Source organism: Saccoglossus kowalevskii, chromosome 9 (assembly GCF_978046115.1).
Source record: "Saccoglossus kowalevskii chromosome 9, keSacKowa6.1, whole genome shotgun sequence".
Taxonomy (NCBI): Eukaryota; Metazoa; Hemichordata; class Enteropneusta; family Harrimaniidae; genus Saccoglossus; species Saccoglossus kowalevskii.
In genome coordinates, this window is record NC_140649.1 from 9832781 (window position 1) to 9853318 (window position 20538).

General features: G+C 34.4%; 1 protein-coding gene across 1 annotated transcript in view; it reads right to left on the reverse strand.

The window, feature by feature from the left end:
- Positions 1-1901: 1901 nt before the first annotated feature.
- Prkaa2 (5'-AMP-activated protein kinase catalytic subunit alpha-2) overlaps positions 1902-20538 on the reverse strand; it is a 42517-nt gene continuing 23880 nt past the window's right edge. Inside the window, 11 exon segments of the mRNA NM_001168029.1 lie at positions 1902-5095; positions 5899-6025; positions 6567-6632; positions 6953-7119; positions 8516-8573; positions 9113-9201; positions 9703-9817; positions 11344-11446; positions 12088-12196; positions 13139-13187; positions 13428-13497. Of these exon segments, the coding sequence (NP_001161501.1) occupies positions 4968-5095; positions 5899-6025; positions 6567-6632; positions 6953-7119; positions 8516-8573; positions 9113-9201; positions 9703-9817; positions 11344-11446; positions 12088-12196; positions 13139-13187; positions 13428-13497 (1081 nt within the window). The 3' untranslated portion in view covers positions 1902-4967.

Sequence of the window (20538 nt, forward strand, 5' to 3'; positions counted from 1 at the left end):
ATTATTACAGAACTTTTAAACAAAATACAATAGTAGTAATTATGGTGTGGACCATGGAAATAGTCCTTATGGACTAGTCCAGTCCATGCCCCAGACTGTCAAGTAGAAATTTACAATTTACTAGTAAAGGAAAATTACTATTTACATAACGAAAAGTAAAAGGTAATCTATATGGTTTAGATATAAAAATGTGTAATAATAATATAAACGAGCTACTGGTACAACGAATGTATATGCAGAAGAAAAGAAAAAAAATGCAGAGAAATGGGAGGTAATCGAGGAATTTAACAAAGCAAATACTGTTTCATTTCATATTTAAATTTGTTTCTGTTGTTGATGTTTTTGAGGGAGTCTGGAAGTGAATTCCAGTGTTTTACTGCAGCAAATTTAAAATTATGTTGTGAAACTGTAAGTTGAGCAACAGGAATTGACAAGTTACCGCTAGACACTGAACTTGTGGATAGCAATGTGGGTAATCATTAACATACTTATTGAGGCTATGTGCATATCTGTTGTGTTTAAGGTCGAAGATAAATAGGCAGGTTTGTAATTTACAAAGTTTGTGAATATCAAGTATGCGTAATTGAATAAAAAGAGGAGCAGAATGTTCTTTAAAGTGCGAGAAGGTGATAAGGCGCACAACTTTTTTTTGTAAGAGCAGAACTGGTTCAAGAAGTGTTGGGTATGTGTTTCCCTAGATTTCAATACAGTACATTAAGTGTGGGAGAATAAGTGTGTTGTAAAGTAGGATGAGAATTGATCTGGGAACATAGTGACCTTACTACGATGCAATGTAAAACAACACAACACGTTGATAATAACATACAAAGGCGGTTTGAATGGCTTTGATATCGATTAAACAGATTTGGGAGAACCCTTATGGTCGTAAATAACTAAGGTGTGTATTTGTAGGCTTTTCACTAAAACCATGATTATCATTTGTTATTAAGCTGTACTTAGAGTTTGCATCAAATATTGGTAACAATACTTACCGTGTTGCATATATTAAGTAAAATATGCTTAGACTTAGTAAAATAAATGTTCTATTCAGCAAATTGTTATGTTTTACAATAATTTGGCAAAAACGAGCATTTAAGCAGCTCTGAACGCCTTCAATACATGCATTTTCAGAGTATGTAGCCTCTCCACTTTTATGAGAGATATTTCATAGTAACTTGATGAATATGAGAGCTCAGGTTAAACACTATCGTAAATTCACTGAATGAGCACCCCCAAACTGAACAGAAAACGTTGGCATGACCCCCATACATCTCATAATAATTAGACGAAAACGAGGCTCAATACACCCATGAACACTAGTATAACCACAGTCATTCATGTACCAATAAATATCATAGATTCAGTTATTTTACCGATACTTACAATATGGGTTGCAATCTGACCCTAATCATAAGAAATAGACCAGTTGAACATTTTTGTTCGATACTCAAAAAAAAAACATGACGTGCACCTGTAACCCAATATGTGTGATCAAGACACAAAGTTTGAATGAAATCAACCTGTTCTTTAGAGGAACGGCCTGGTTTAGGTATCAGAATTTTGCAACCTTGATGACCAAAATGGGCACCAGTCAGCCATAATTGATCAAATGATAATGAAAACATGTACCTATGTAAGTCATCATACATGGTCTCTGTGTTAAGTTTTAAAGTCTATCAAAGCATGTCTGAGAAATGGCTTCGGACATCCAGATGGTCAAACAGACAATGGAACACAAAATAATAGTACCTGATTTCTCCCATAAAATAATGAAGCATTGATCTACCACTTATTTCAGTGGTATTTTACAGACACTGCATCAGTGGTATAAACACAGCTGCAAATAGACAGTGTTCCTGCTGCATATCACGATAGTTTAACCATACACAAACACTGGAGTATTAACAATAAAAAATAGTTTTTATTTGCTAAAATACTGAAACAATACGTTAGAAATTATTAAATAAATGCAAAATCAGTGAAGGTAAAATCACATAAATCAGCTTTATACTTCAATGGCAAGTATGCATAAACTCCAGCTATGACCTCATTAAATAGTACACACGTGAACATGATCTCACTAAATAGTACACACAAAGACATGACCTCACTAAATAGTACACACAAAGTCATGACCTCATGTTGATTGGGCAATCCTGCCACAAATACTCAAACCTTATAGATTACAGCAACATTTGGTAAGTACCACCATTACGCTATGCCTTTGTGTGCAAAGGTTTAATGTCAACTATATGTGTGATGTCATGCTTTTGTGTGTACCACAATATGACATCATGATTTTTAAGTGCTCCACACTATGATGTCATGCTTCAGTGTGTACCACACTATGATGTCATGCTTTAGTGTGTACCACACTATGATTTCATAATTTTGCGTGTACCACATTCTGCAAATACAAGTCAGATTTCCAAGAAGCATGTACATAAACGTACAATAAGCATTCTGTGCATCACGGCATGTTAACAGCATTAAAGAAAATCATACACAGGTTAGCAAATCAAAACTATTACGGTTAATTGTCCAAATACACAGTTTGAAACTAGAGACCAAGTTCTGTTTCAGTTCATCGTGGAAACTACATATGAAACAGTTCAGGACAACTCATAGTATAAATGCATATTATAAAACTTAAAGATAAGATGACACTTACATAGAGATAAACTGATTCATATTTATTATCCATAATGGAATATTTAATGCAAATATTCAACTGATTATATAAATGAGTTAAACTTGTAGTATCACCATCACAAGTACAGTGTAATTGAAAGAAATAGTATGAGGTTATTACGAAGATACCTCAAAATATGCACGAAGACAGTAAAGCGGCAGTATCGACCGACACGCAGCGAGATCACTGCGACAGCGTACTGTCTGAGTGCATACTTTGAGGTAACTTCGTAATAACCTTATTATTATACATTTTTTCCTACCAAGGATATATCATGGGAATGCCGAAATCTAAAAAGTTTAGAACATAATCAGCGAACTTCTTTGTATGGAGTCCGGTTAAATTCTGGTGGCAGCCATGTTTGTTTTTATTATTAGAGGATGCTTACGCGCGTAATAATTCAATATTTGGAATTTGCATTTCCTAATATGATAGGATGAAAATACCCCGTAAAATACCACAAAATAATGGCACGCTGTAACCTATGGCGTTACGGTGACAGATGTATAATAATAGTAAATACGGCATAACTTGATCACAAGCAATCAAATAACGAGTAACCACCATAATATAACAACATACCAAACTATCGCTAGTAATAGTTCATCAGTTTTCTTTTTATATCTAGATCTACTCTATGTTTTAAAACAATGTAAAAACCAATATTACAGCTGCGTTACACAATTCTATTTAGCAGTATAACATGTATCACATTTAATCATGTATTTCACGTCTTAGTGGCATTAGTACAATTTTTTTCGTAACTTAAAACTTACATTGCGAGTCATCCAAACAAATTAAAACAATTGATCTGCAATATGCAAATGTTGGTGCACGCGACTACAATATGTACAATGAACGGTTGCTCCGCTCATGTCTATTTATAATACAGCTATCCCAGAATGCAATTTACTAAACACTATCTGATGAGATATCCCACAATGCAATCCCAATTATCGGATAGCTATCCCACAATGCAATATGGCTATTATCTTATACCTATCCCATAATAGGCCGCTAATATACAACTCTATAAACACTATGAACAATACACATAAGAATCATAATACTGTACAAAAAATTAAATGGAAATATTTTTTTTTTCCCATTTTTTCAGCAGTTTTAAGTATTAATATAAGTACCACATGTCAGTCTTGGATCTAAACTGTGTACAGAATGCATTATTATCAATTGAACACTAATTGGCAAATTAATATACACATGGTTAATGTAAATATTTTACTTTAGATCTACCGTAGGTGAGTTTACCTTAATGTATCAATTTGCTAAATTGTCAATTTATTTTCAGGGTATACAATGTACCGTATCCACAGTTAAATAATGGTCATGTGACTGTCGTAGCATATAAACTACGACTATGAGTGCTTTATGTGCCGTAACTATCAAGTGACCACGATTTAACTAATTCATACTACAGCTATCGTGATAGACAACTTTTCCCGCTCACTGCAAGATCTTGCGTTATGTGTGAAATCAAACACAAAAACAGGACAAACAAAGGTCATAGCGTTGTAGTGACTATCCCATGGGATTTGACTATTGCAAAAGTATATGATTGGTTTTCCCATGATTATTAATGTGCTATACTCATTTGATAATGAAGTAAGGAAATTTCAATATTCCAAGTTCAAAATAAACTTACTTGCTTTTTTTCTCGGCAGATGTCTAGTCCACGTATTACGCAAGACCTTGCTGTGAACAGACGTTCATCTATTGGGGAGATTTCACCTAATCAATTTGTCATCCTGAGTTTGCATAGCCTAATTACATTAGTAATCAATTTGTTGCAAATTCTGAATTGTTTGTACTTTAATCACATTAACTAGGTTACAGATTACAACATCGAAAATTCTAGAATTTCCATTGGCCAATTCAAAACAGCCTTGGGACAAATCACCTACATTTTGAATTTGTGAACATACTAGGTAGCGACGTTAGCTAAAATAACAAGCTAAAGAAATGATAAAAACGTACTGAAAGTGGTATGTAAATTAGCTAATTAATATGAGCATATCAATGGAACATAATTAGTGAATAAACAAATGAAAAACAGCTATAGTGTATTTGCAATTCCAAATGTAAAATTATGTCAATTTTCAAGTAAAATTTTTATGAAGATTTTTTTTGTGAGAAAAGCACATTGTATGTATTATGAAACAAACAAGTGCACCATGACTTTGTTTCAAAACAAATTGAACAGCGGCTAAAATAATCTATTTTGTAAACAGTATAATAAATAAATTAAAATACAGTTCTATCTAGCAAGTGTGGTAATAAGACTGGCACACATTTCAAAAAATTCCAATGTATGGTGAACTCCTGATACTGATGTCAGTCCACCTGGCGATGGGGGGATATCAACATCCATCAACGAATCATCCGCTGATAAAATAAAAATCAGAGAAAAATTAGCAAAAACTCATGTGCAAAGAGTATTGAAGGCATATAAAATGAAATAAAGTAGGGAATAATCAAACAAGTCTAATCTACATAAACAAAAAGCCTGTTGGCGGATATAATAATTCTGCTCTGATTCACAATGTGAAAGCAAACTGATTCACAGCACTGAAGTATATAATACTAACAGTAAACTCTAGAAATATAAAAATAAAAGGAACCACTTTGATTGCCAATCTGTGGTTTGCAGACTGTGGTTTATCTTGTAGAGCACCTATGAACCAAGTTCAATTTAATTAAAATCTGATGACTGGTTATTGAAATATCAGAAAATTGTCCAATTTATGCAAATTTGGTTATTGACATGCACAATTTCAACTCAACCCCTAATGTTATTTTATGTGAGAAAATGGTTTATGTAGGTGTAAATTGACCGCTTTTCATTTATAGGGCGGAACTTAAAGTGCAACAGGCCAGTCAGCTGGCATATCAGTGTCTGTGCTTTATAAACTGCCAACCAAAAATTAAGTATGTACTAAGTTCAATTGAAACTATTGTGATTCTTGAGATACAAGTTAAAAAGTTTAAACTTATAATGTAAATTATTCTCACTGATTTTAATCAAACATTAATGAAGTGCATTTCCTATCAAGTTGCTTAAATAATCAGCAGAATATGGCCCTAGAAATGGTCTAGTCTCAAGTACATGAGAATGTGCTTTTAATTAGTTTTGCTGAAAAATATCTTGTTGTTGTTACGATTCAAAAGTGCAACATTACGACACCTACCTAGACTCGGTTCTGACGATGAGGTTGTTGGTGTCATAGATCCTGAATCTTGTGGATTACTAAGACTTTTAAAATCTAGAAGATAACTTTTATGATCTACTTGATATAACTGAAGACTCATCTTTACCTACAACAAACAATAAAGACAATTACAACACATCATCTGCATTACAGGTACTGATTGGCTAATACACGGTCACATGACTTTATTTTAGCAGTAGGCTCTCTTCCACACACATGACTAACATACTTTTTTCAAAGTGAAGTCATCACCTATGCAAATTATTTGTTTACAGAGTGACAACAGGCTCATTTGATATAAACAATGGGTTTCACAATACATACAAACAAAACCATTCATCCATGTAGTAGACAACGTACAAGCACTACTTTGGAAATATACAAGATTTCACTACAACGTGAATAGAATAGAATACTGTAAAAGGGGTAATTATTCACTGGGTTTTAATTTAGCTTATTCCGCTGACTCGATAATGCGCCAAATTAAAACCCAGTGAATATGTAAAATTTAGCATAGAACACATTATCTAAATGACGAAACCGTGAATTTAAAACCCACTGAATATGCCTGAAATGGTATATCAGTGAAATGTAAACCCAGTGAAAATTAGTCATTTTACAGTATACCGACATAAAAGTGTACATACCATTTTTCCAGTTACAGAATTTAGCCTTCTGACTCGTAAATGAAAGGGATTGATAACTTTCCATTCCTAGAAAATAATCACACACGATATTGAGAAACATGCTACATATGACGATTACTCTTACTGCATTGCGTTGACAACACACAAACGGCAGCAGACGAGGCAAATCAAATGTGTTAATATTTCATTCTACATGAATCAAGTTCAATACAGTAGAAATTTATTTCATTTCCAATATTATACCTCAATTTCTGCCATGTTGAAAGGTGTTTGAAATTCAATGACAACTGCTTACCGGTACATTTATTGAAAAAAATAATTTTAAAATTCTCAGCATTGAATTTGCACCTGCACAGTAAGTACTATGATGTCATGACATTACTTACGTAGCCTAATGACTTCATTGCTCTGTACACTTCCCCCATAATGTCATGTGGTTTACTTTGAGACCGGATTCCTAGATGCCATTTAGATCTCTTGACTGGAGTGGTAAATCTATTGTGCATCCTGGCATCTAACCGAGGACTGGCCGATCCCTGCTTTATGTTGGTTGCTGTTGAAACCAATTAGCACATGAAAATTAGGAGATCTAAGGGGCAGTTGATACAGTAAAATACTTTATTTTAGCTGGAATTAATTCTAGCTGAAAAGACATTTTGGGTGTTTTGTATTTTCACTGATTTTCGGCGAGATGAGTGTAAAACATACGAAAAAAAGTATATTCACTGGATTTAATTTTCACTGAATCATCCCTTTAGCGAAAATGAATACCAAGCGAAAATACAGTATTCTACAGTAATCAAAACTTGCATACAGCAAACTTAATTTCTTGGTTGGTTAGAGGATGTTGGAATGTGATTTCAATTTACTGTGTTGAAAAATTGTACTGTTGGTTTCATTTATTTTGCACAGGCAAACTTTCATTCACAGGGGAAAGAAGAAGTAAAAATTGATACATTAACCCCTCACTTTAACAATCATTCCCTACATTGCATACATACACGTACATCACTGCGGCAGAAATATTGTTCACACTGTGCAACACCATTCCCTTCATACCAACAAGTCAAGAATTCCACAACAGTGATTATTTGTAACAATTTGCATCATTTTTTTTTCATTGACATGAGTATAGCGAAGTTACAAGTTTTCTTGTTGCATAGTAACCATGCCTGCAAGATGGGGTGGGGCGGTGGTGATTGATGTTGATTCATTTCATGTCAGCAAGAGTGAGCAATTTTAGAAAGATATTTTACAATAATACCAGTTTCAGTTTTGAACAGTACATAATGAATCTGTATTTTGTGCGTCCACATAACCTTTAAAAGTTCACTACTGGTGAAACAGGTGCATACTAAGTAACATAGCTACAAGCAACCTGAAACCGGTCTATTATTGCCCTTACACTGTAACATCATTTGGCAACAAACATAGGAATGTATAATGATAAATGTCGCTTACTGATGAGCACCAGCTTCTAATCTGTTATGACAACATTTCCAATATGTTGTTTTATTAACAGCAAATCGTACAAAACATGTATATTTAATAACATATATTTAATGCCTTTGTTTTATCATAGGGTGCTAATGACCGGTCCTGCCAACCAGTCATGCACGTAAAATGTAAACAAATACTGACGACCTATTCTCAGGGGTGGACATCCGGGCATTTTCACTGCCTGGCAAACATCATGGAGAAAAAACAGGAGGCGAAAACAGGTTCTGAACAGTGTAACAAGTGTATATGTACAACACATATAAACTTGGTTGCCCAGGATTACTTCATTGTTGAATTTGTGTGACTTTAGCTGTTTTAGCATCTCAAGCAGAGCCCATAGAAGTACATAGTACAGTGCTATACATCTTAGCAACGTAGAAAGTTCTGAGACATAGCTCTACCCCCGAAAATACTCAAAGACTTGTATTTATTTAAAACTTTTGACTTACGCTGCATTCTATCCATTCTTTCAGGGTGGGGTTTCAAAGGTGTATTAGCTGGAGGACTCTGAAATGGAAATATTCAGAATTTAGACGAGATTGATATGATAAAATATCTTCACATGGGGATGGTAATTGTTAATTTGTAACAATGTTGTCTGCAAAACAGCAACATCTGGGGGAATAAGTCACATGACTCCTAGTGTGAGTAATGGAAATTTACACACATTATTCATGTACAGAACTGCTTCAAGAATAATTTTTTCTTAGAAAGTATCATTTAAAGAGGCATGTTTGAGACAGCATTTTAATAAAAATAAATGGCCACTTGTAAGCCATTTTGCATCAGATTTGTAAAAAATAATTGTATCCTCCAAGATTGATCCCATATAGTTTAATGTATGTACCATGTTTGGAGAAAAAGTATTAACTTAGATCAGGCTTAGCAACTTTTTTGGATAAAATGGCTTGTAGGCAGGCATATTGAATCTAATTGAAAAATGAATGCAATTGAAAATGATCAGTACAGGCATTCTCGGATGGTACAAATATTGATTTTGCTGGATTTGGCGTGATATAATCTTGTGGATTCTAAATGTACTTTACCTTATTGACCTTCTCTGTAGTGAAGAAAACAGGTTGTTCACTTGGTGGACTTGACGCCAGATAAAAGTCTTTGATTTGACCTCTAACAGCTGTGAAAGAATCAGAATGAACATGAATGTACAAATTAACAACTTTCAAATACTCTCACCCTTTTGTATGAAACACTATTCATTATAGACAAACAGAATATCTCTGGCCTCGTCAAAAATAACAATTAAAGAATGACAAATATATGCAGAATATACAACACAATTAGAGCCCTAATTTGCATACTACTTAATTTTCTCAACTAGAAGTGCTCATAGTTTTATAATTTGAGTGTTTTGTGTATTTACAGTGCCACATCTGTTTACAATACAGTATTTGAGAGTAGTGTATTTGTACATAGTACAGTATATGTGTACAGTACAGTACAGTATTTCTTCTACTAGAAGAGCACATTAACCCAAATTTGTTTGTAAACACACCCCAGCCATTTACGTAAGTGCATTTGCTAATATTAAAAAAAATAGTCCAGAGCAAATATGTACGGTTGAGGACAGTGACTGCACATGACAATATGACTCATCTTGGGAGGTCATTGAACTCACCTTCATCCATAATCCTCCTATTATCTATGATAAGATGATATGCAATCCTGAGTTGATCATGTGGGTCTCCGGCCAATATTGCACTTTGTACTTCAGATTCTCTTGTGTTAAATTTCTGAAATATGGACATACAGTCATTGTTGTATGTTTCGACTGAGTTGGCCATGATGAGTTAATGAATATCAATAGCGGTTATAATTAGCGACAGTAATAGAGAGAGAGTAATAGAGAGGCAATCAAGTTTAAATAGGTAGAACCTGTGTTTGCTTTTAATTTTATATTCGTCAATGTACACTGCCTCTAACTACATATGACAATGCAAATTGCATTAGGTTCTTTTCAGAGTGCACTTTTCTAGTAAACAGTTTAATTGGTTGACTAATCCCATCATGAGACAATGTACATCAGTGACTGGATTTAAAAAGAAATTGGAACTTCTATGTACATCAGATTGTAATCAAATTAGGAGAGATGATATATGTAAAATTGGATTGAATTTGACTGGATTGGATTGGATTGGATTAGAGTGAATTCAGACTGGATTGGAACTGGATTCGATTGGATTGGACTGGATTGGATTGGATTGGATTGGACTGGATTGGATTGGGACTGGATTGGGACTGGACTGGATTGGGACTGGACTGGATTGGGACTGGATTAGATTGGGACTGGATTGGGACTGGATTGGGACTGGATGTATAGCTGATATGAAGGGACTTAGGAATAGTCTTTGGAGAAGGTAAGAACTTATATAATAGGAACATTATCAGTTCACAAGTGAACTGTATAATTACAATTGAGTTGCTATGATAACATAGCTGACAGACAGGTTGATCATCGATTTAAGCATTAATTAGGCAAACCAGTAACACAGGCCATCATCTATGGTAAAGTATCTATGGTAACTGACCAAATTATTAGCAATGTTATCATAAGTACACTGTTCAGGCCAGGAACTGGTTTATCAAGACAGTAAAGAGAGGTTGATGTGGGTATGGATGTACTGGTACATACATGTATGAGACATTAGAGTTGCTAGGGAAAAAAAAAGATTGTTGAATGAAAACAGAGGCACAGAGAGAAGACATCTCGGTAGGTTAATATGTGGTGAGAAAAATGTGTAAGATTCTAGGAGAACAGTGATTATTGGTGAATAGAAAACTAATAGATATACATGTAGTATAACCCGGCCATAAGTTAACTTCACCTGGCATTATCCTTTCATAGGAAGTTATAAATTTTAAAGTGTATCATTGTCATTAATGATTTATGTTTTGTGGTATTTGCCCATGTTAGAGATATAAGGCATGTTACTCAATTTGGATATATGTCAGTTTTGATAGCGAATGAAGATAGCTTTTAGCAAGCTTGAATCTACATTGCAGCTAAACATTGAGATAAGAACGGACTGCACTGTAGCTTGGTAGAAAAAGATCTGGTAGTTGAACATGCAGTGAGAGAAAGAGGGAAGGGTACTAGTACTGAGATGATTGAGAGAAAAAATCGCAGACATGCTGAGACGAAGAGGGAAGTTGGTTGGAAGAAGGAAGACATGGTGACAGGAAAGGGGGTTTGTTAGAAAGGGAATGATATGGTGAGAAGTAGCAGCAGGGTTGGTTGGAAGTTGATGTATTGACTTACTTCACAAACTTCTTTGATTGCATCACCATCAATAAATGAATCATCATAGTCGTCTAGAGGAAACAAGTAAGCTGACAAGTCCTTACTGAACCACGCATGCTCCCTGAAACATACATACTTGCATTAGGATTGCTAACAGATGATTGGTCAACCCAGATAAAGAAGGTTACATTCCAGCATTATGGCTGCCAGTCAGCCATTTTCATAACACCCTTGGTTTTAGGAAGCAATAAAGACCTGCTCATACAATTGATGAATGTTTACAAATACCAGGTCTGTTTAAAGATCATCTAATGCACAATTTCTAAGCATGGCCCATCACCACTACAGTAATTTACTGCTTAGATGGAAAAGTAACAGCACCATAACTATACAACATAATCAAACTTTTTCAAGCAATCAGTATTAGGGTATACAATCAAGACATCTATTATTGTCTCAGCAGACTGATAATGATTTACTAGGGATGTTTTAAATATGCATTCTACTGTAAAATACTCTAGTTTCGCTCAGAATTAATTTTTGCTATTCTCGCTGAAGGAACGATTCAGTTTTTTCCGGTATTTTACATTCATCTCGTCAAAAATCAGTGAAAATAAATTCCATAAAAAAAAAACATCCAAAAGATCTACTCAGCGAAAATTAATTCCAGCCATCACCACCACCACCAAAAAAGGACGAAACGATTTGTGATTTTGCTCTTTCCAGGGCCAAGGAGTGATTACAATGTGGACATATGGTTACCTGATATCTTTTACTGTTGCTCTTTTTAATGGATCCACTTGTAGCATGTGAGTGAGTAATGTGACCACTGATGATTTGGCAATGTGGTCAGGAATTGTAAACACTCCAGCTAAGAAATAAAGAAACAGCATCTGGTTACTTACACAGTGTACACACATGTAGCAAAACGCTGGCGTCAACCAAAGACACTACAGTTCTTTGCTTCAACCTTGAGAGATTTTAACCTACTGTTGAAAAACATGTGTGAACAAGCGATTAGCCCGATGTCAATCCAGGCAAGTTTAGTCTGTGAGGGCAATGATATTTAGGTTCAGCATAATTTACAATATTTTTTTCTAGAAAGTAACATTTAAAGAGGCATGTCAGAGACCCCTTTTTTAAAATGCGAAATGGCCACTCGTAAGGAATCAGATTTGTAAAATATAATTGTACCCGTCAAGATCGATCCCATATAGTTTAATGTTTAACCCTGAAATGAGACGTGTGAACAAAGTGCTCAGGTTAAAACAATGCCTCTTGCGGCTACCCAATAGTGGATGAATATGACTTGAAAGCTAAGTTATATATCCCACTGCAATATATGAACAGAACACAGGTTTAGTCCACATATATTTATTTATTTATATTTAAGTGATCTACAATGTAGCCCTATGTTTGTCAGCATGTGTGAACAAGGCTCATCTGGAGCACTAATAACAATAACACACACTAATACTAGCACGACTCACTGCAAGCAATACAGACAATACTTTAACACTGCCAATATTGTACTGCTCAATCAAAATGAAGAACAAGAAAATTGGAAGTTCATTGCATTTTTAAACTGTGACAATATTGTCAATGATAATTTACAACCATCGTAATTGCGTTGTTAGATCATGAACATAAACCAAAAATGTATTTATTGTGCACAGGATAACCCATTTTTACCATACACATACCTAGAGCGTTTTAATACATAAGATTACACACTACTAATAAAGCAAATGTGGAGTTATACAGTGACATAAAAACAGATATTCACACACATATTTTTTGAAATTGTTCATACCTTTGATTTTTCTAAACAGGGTTGGTACATGCTCATCATCAAACGGCAGCTACAGAAGGCAGAAAAACATGCAAAATAAACTAATGTATTCACTTCCTGCAAACTGTTTCAGACATGGAATGACTATTGCTACGTCAAGCCATGCTTTTGCAATCAACATTTTCCTAGACCGCATGTCATTTTGTGTTTTAAACACATTTCGTATGGAATCACGAACTTGAATTTTGAAGGGCCTGCATTGACCAAAAGTATCTCATTAGGCCAAAAGCTTAAGGAACATTTTACTTACAGTTCCACAAAGTAATGCATATAAAATGACACCACAACTCCATACATCCACTTCAGGTCCTGCATATAGTCTAGAAAAAATGGAAAAACATTCATCCATGACATACAGCAATCAAAATAAAAACACAAGTCATCATACAGTAGACATCAAAAACAAACAATGTGCATGACATTTGACCCAACATGGTTACCTCCCTATTGTTTCATGGGGTCATCACCACAAGTCTAGAAATACTCACCTAGATTTTGCATTGGTCAGTGACTGACTGTCATATTTTTAAAATGAATATGTTAATTTTCCAAAAAATATCGATGACAGATGTTTTCCCCTTGCCCTACATAGAATGATAGTAGCACGGTGACAATAAAATATCTTAATTTTTGCTGCTAGAAATATTCTCTATATAATAATTTAACAGTTTTTCTGAAGTATAATATTCATGAGTGTCATGAATATGTACCGTATAATTAGGATGCTATTTTAAATCCACAGTAGAGCTCATTTACTTCCATCTGTAATTTGATAAAACGGGATTCACAATTTCTAAACAAAATAAGCGTCTGTGCCTCAAGTCACCTAAAACAGTTTTGTTTTTGTTTTGTTTTCCTGTCCTAGGCAGTTAATTAACTGGTTCAACATGATTTTGGAGGATTCTATTTTAACTTGGGATCCCAATAAAAATCAGCCCTGTTCTATGCTAAGATAAAAATCCATTGCTTAAAAGGTCTAGTTATTTAGAAGTGTTACTTAGGACAACGATTGCCAATATTATCGATAGAGGACACACTGCTGAGAAAAACATTGTACAGTATTATCAGCCACAGCTAGAACTATTTTATACATAGTGGAAACCAAGATTTAGTATTTTTATATTATAACTTAATATTAATATAAATTTGTACAAAAACCAGACACAATTATAGGATCATTAGCTAAAGTGCAAAATTAATCAATACGTGAAGTCAATGATAAAACACTTGTTGCCATGTGCAAACTGTTGCCAAGGAATTTTGATCTAATTTGAGATTCAGTTATGAATTCAAAATTATTTATTAACTGAAGATAAAAAAAAAACAAAAAAAAAACAAGTTTCTTTTTCTCTTATTATTGCGTGGGAATGACTGAATAATTATTTTTTAAGTTTTTATTTACTATTCTAATAATTCAGTGTACAACTAATGCAATTTGCGTTTATAAGTGCTTCTAAGAGCAAATATATGCAACTCAATTTATTGCCATAGAGGGCATACTTTAATTGCGTTATTAAAATACAAATAGCAACATTAATGGTTGATGTGTTAAGATTTTGCTGATGCAAATACTCGCATCATCACATGACAAAGTGTGTTTATAATGTCAAAATGACATCCAACAACAATTCATTGCATGACAAAGTGTGTCTGTGATGTCAAAATAACATCCAACAACAATTCATTGCATGACAAAGTGTGTCTGTGATGTCAAAATGACATGCTTTGTCTGGTTGTGAAGTTGTTAGTCATTTAAGATGAAGTAAATCAGGTAATCTTTTATTGAAGAACCACAAATTTAAAACATTATCAACGACGTCAACGGTTTCACTTACACCCATTGACGTCACAGGAGTGTTTCATACATGTAATGTATTTTACAAACTTGATACACTAACAGAAATCAAGACCCATGAGAGCTCATTACCACTCTTCCAATTCAGACCACTTAGAGGTGCATGTAAATGCATAGGTACTCTAATCACTAATGTTCAGGAGAGCCAAGCTAGAAGTGTCAACATCCTACACTGTAATTTGTAGTTGACAGACAGTCATTTATTGATTCAACTGGATTTAATATTACATATTTCATTTATTCATAAATAACATTTTGCTATTGACATTTTGAATAATTACACCGTGTGTAACAATTATAGATGATAATATAAATGCTATTTTAATCTTGCACACAGAGTCACAGTATGGTTCATAATATCAAAATTCCAGTAATATCATCAGTAATTAACAGAGGAATATAACTCTTGCAATATTACTTTACAGTTAACTATTTTAGCATTCATGAATTATGTATACCAGGGATACATTTTTTGTATTCAATGTTCACTCATATTTTTTGGGAGAGGTGTACTGGGGGATATTTTTTTTTTTATTCACTGTCCACTTATATTTTTTGGGAGGTGAAAAATGCGTATCGAGAGATACTTTTTTTTATTCACTGTGCACTTAATTTGGGGGGTGCGTATCGGGAAATACTTTTTTGTATTCACTGTCCACTTATATTTTGGGGGGTGCGTATCGGGGGATACTTTTTTGTATTCACTGTACACTTATATTTTGGGGGGTCCGTATCGGGGGATACTTTTTTTATTTACTGTACACTTATATTTTGAGAAAAAACTGTTGAATAATATATAAAATTCAAATTGTCAATTTAACAGTAATTTGCATGTTAAAATGATTGCAATTTGTAAGGCCCTTTGTATGTGTATCACCAGGACTCCAACACAAGATGTCATTGCAGTGCATTGCCATGGATAATTATTCTGATTATCAGTTACTCATAGAGAATAGCCGGTTAAAATTTGATTCACCATATTGTAAGTTCTATTGACTCTCGTGAAATGAAAATAGTTGTAAGCTTGTCATGATGAATGTACAATCGGATGTTATGACTGGGCACTGGATTCAATCTACATCACTACAGTGGGGCAGGATTCTGACAGGGTTCCAATATAGACGTAGGTATCCAGACAAAAGTACCAACACATTTATATCATTGAGTGTAAAATCCACTTAACCTGGCTAAAATTGCCTTGTTCCCTGAAATGTTGTTTGAATACGACATGTACATTATATACATATATTACCAATTTCATAGTGTGCCTACATGTACTATACCTTATGGCTACATCATATTCACAATGCTCAGTTGAATATCAACTGACCGTGCAACTTTCAAAATACATTAAATGAATCATTCTATGTACATGTATATTACATCAGCTTTATCACTTACATTGTAGAATAACAATGCAACAGGATGAAATGTTCTGCCTTAGGGCTTATCTACTGACTGACTGATTGAAAATACCCAGGCAATGATCAATTAACGGAATGGAGGAACTCCAAAATCATAGACAATAATGTAGTATGGTTTCACCTCTCAGTCAACTGGGACATGTTTTAAGTCACGTATTCTATATCTGGAGGCAATGTTTCAATAATCCACCTCCAAACAACAACAGAGTTTACTGATCATAGAGCATAGTTCGGCATGGAAGCAGATGAAAGTAGCTAGGCTCTCACTGGTATATCATAATATACTGTATAGATATAAAAATGGTAATTTGTTATATCAAATTATATTATGGCTATTTTAAAATTTTATCAAATAAAATCGTTTAAAAGTGCTTAAGATATGTGAAAATTTTAGACCCGGTAATTTTGCAGTGAATGCACCTATAATTAAGTACAAATAACATAATAGTTTAATGAATAAAATTGTATCATTTTTTTGTCCAAAAATGAGGTTGTTAATTAATAGAAAAACCATTTAATATTCATTGCTACCAGGGGTAGATTTCAAGATTTTATGCTTTCGTGAGGACAAATTTGTTCTTAAGTCACTGACACTTTATGTCATAGGACACACACAAAATACACACAAACTGTTTATCACTAAGAATGTCTAGTACAGGACTTAAATATGCATCATTGATGGATCACTTATCAACAGTAGTTCTATACTTTCCAGTGTGTGTACATTAAGATTGCGATCATATCTCAAAGATTCCTACCATTAACAGATCAATCTATCAGTCTTTTACTTTCAGTGACTCTTGGCTAAAGTTGTACATCATTTTTACCTTTGGCAAAACGATATCATTTGTATTCCAACATTAGCCACCTTTCGCAAAATAAACTTGCATCATTTCTTCCGTAAAAATTTCAAGAGAGTTACATTCTCGAATCAAGCAATGTGCACATGACTAACAATTATGTATATTACTAGTGAGTGTATGCTTTTGAGATTACCATGATTACTGCTGTCTAACTATGTCACCAATTAGGGGAATATCTGCGAGCGAGATATCTTACGACAATGGTTGCCAGGCAACACATAAATTAGAGGTTTGACACCACAATTAGCGTAGGCACACACAAACGTAATTATATCCATTTTAAAAACGTTGGATAGATGGCATAGTTGTTTTCCAAACTGTTTGATTTAAAGTGCCTGTGAAATGGCTGCTATTTTCACGCCTAAAATTATCCATTGATACATAAATATTATATAATTTTTATGTTTGTAAGCATAAATAATTATTTTTTAAGTGAAAAAATGTGTTTTAAACTCAGTCTACGGAAACTTTATTTTTGTGTATTTTAAAATGAGGCTCCTCATTAGCTTCTCATTTGCATACAGAAATTCCCCTTGTGACGTCAGAAGGGGAAGTCGCTGGGCAGCTTGCATTGCCGATACGTGTAAATAAGGCAAATTTCTTGTGCTGTTTTCTCGTCTTTGACTAAATTGCCACTTATGTACTTGTTCGTAGAGGAAGAATGGACCATAATGAACACATAGTATCAAGTTTGTTGCATGGGGTTGAGTCAGATGCGAAATATGTCCGGTCTGGTGTAGCTAGTCACCGTGGTCGTCACCCGTCACCGGAGCAGGTTTGTACACTGTCGCTGGACTCCGGCATTGGACAAAATCAAATTTGACGGCTGAATCGTCTTGTTATTTAGCAGGTTAATAGACACTATTGATTTATAAAATAAAGAAATAATTTTAAAAAAACGACAAAACACAGTTACTAAATAAATGACTGCCGCGTTGTAATGGGTGAACGCGTCGGGTCATGAGGGGGACAAGTGCGTGAATGGCGGCGTTTAATTGGATAACAAAAATAATTGAGAGCGACTCACATACAGACAAATTCAGAGTGGATTTAGCGTGATTTTCATGATTATGACATCATATTAAAAAAATACATTGACAGCTCAAGCCCGGATTCTTATTCCGGAAATTATTACGCTGATCAAGCTGCAAGTAAAGGCAACAAACATGTGAATTTGACATTCAACACCAATAACCGAACAATTCAGACACTTTTAGCTTGTGAAAATGAAAACAGCCTGAGGGCTGCGTAATTTCCTGATTGTCCGACGCTTCGTTTTCGTGTCATTATCAAAATTACTGCTACCTTTTACATAACACGGGTGGTCTCTATAAAGTGATAATCGAGATCGTAAAAAAATTAAATCATTTGAAACACATACTCGACGTACATTTGTATCTCTCCCTTCTGAAATCCGTCTCAGTGATCATGGGCTGGTCCGGAATCTATTTTTTCGAAAATGTTTTGTATTGTCAGCGTTTCTCATTAAAACCTAGTTGTTTTGTCATGAACAAGGACAGTTTTTCAAAAAAAAAAGAATCTGAGGTGAAGTGGACACTGCATATGACGCTGTTAGGAGGAAGTCCACCCCAACCTTTTCTCGTTATTTTCACGGCTTTCGTCCACCGATTTCGCACCTTCGGATTACACTATGACTATACGCATTACTGCAACCGCCCACAACACAACGTTTAACCATCATAAATGTTTGTTGTGAAAACAACTTCGAAAAATTTGCTCTCTCAAAAATAAAATAAAATAGACAAAAGAAACGCCGATTAAAAAATGTATATCGTTTAAAAGTACAGTTGTACGTTGAATGACACAGTGATATAAAAGTACGGCTTCCTCTCATATTTTTGCATTTGGTTGCGCACTTTTGGCGAGAGTCGGAAATCCGGGAACAGTCAATCGTTTCAGGATAGGTGGGCGTGGCTACACGGGAAATATCTCAAACTTACTTGGATACGAGTAATCATTTTCAGCCAAAAAATCAATAATTGCCCATTTTAGTGGGGCACAGATCTGAAATGGGAAGCGTGTGGGTGGGCATTGCACAGGCACTTTAATTTAATACCAGAACAAGTCATGCACGGCATAGTCCCGTTAGTTATCAAACTCAAGATACATAATTTTGTTCATAGTAATATAGTTCGATCATAAATATGTCAGAGATATGGATCCAGAAGCTGATGCATAATTATGATGATTTCTTAACATTAAAATGATTGACATTCAGTCATATTGTATCTGATCGTCAAACGAGTACTTGCCCGAATTGAGAGATATTGCTCTGGAACATTAATTAAAACAAAAGGGCCACTGGTCGACAATTTTAAATACATACATGATGTATAATGAATATATAAAATTTGAACATAATCAGTGAAATAATGTCCGAGATATGGCTCTAGAACTGCAGTCATTAAAACAAAATGGCCGCCAGTCAGGCATTTTGAATTCGATTTGAAAAAATTAAAATAGGTGAATCAGGGACCCATAATGTCTTATGTATGTACCATGTTTGAACAAAATCCATCTATAAACGACCAGGCTCCAATTCTGGAATGCCAGAAATGCTTGATTTTTGATGATTTTTTAGAACAAAAATGGCCACCATTTGGCCATTTTGAATCAGATAGTCAAACCAATATATCTGTATATCTATGAACAAAATCCATCCATCCATAAATCTTTAATCTTTAAATCAGATCATGAAATAAATTGATGTGCATATGTATACCTCTGAACGGAGACTTTGTGAGTTGAAATTTCATGAAAACCAGCTGGCATTGAAATCGCAGTCTGATATAATTAAAATGAATTTTACTGACTATTTTACTACTTTACCCCTTCCCCCAGAGCGAGACAGTCATTCAACTTCCATGAAACAAACAATGTATTATACCGGTGTGGTGTACATCACGTAGGCATCACATCAAAGACTTTTTAACCATCACGGAAACAGCTGGGGCTGACAGGTAATGGGTCTGACCAAAATGCTACACTTGTTTATTACTTGCTCTGAGTATAGGTGTATAGAACAGCCATGTAATATTCATTCATGATATGACGATATTCAAACTCCTTAGATAAAATGACGTCAACACAATTTCCACAACAGTAACAATATAGATTTCACACAAGACAAGACAAGACATCTGTGATATGAAAACATTATTACCAATGCAATTGATAACACACAGAGGTAATGACAAT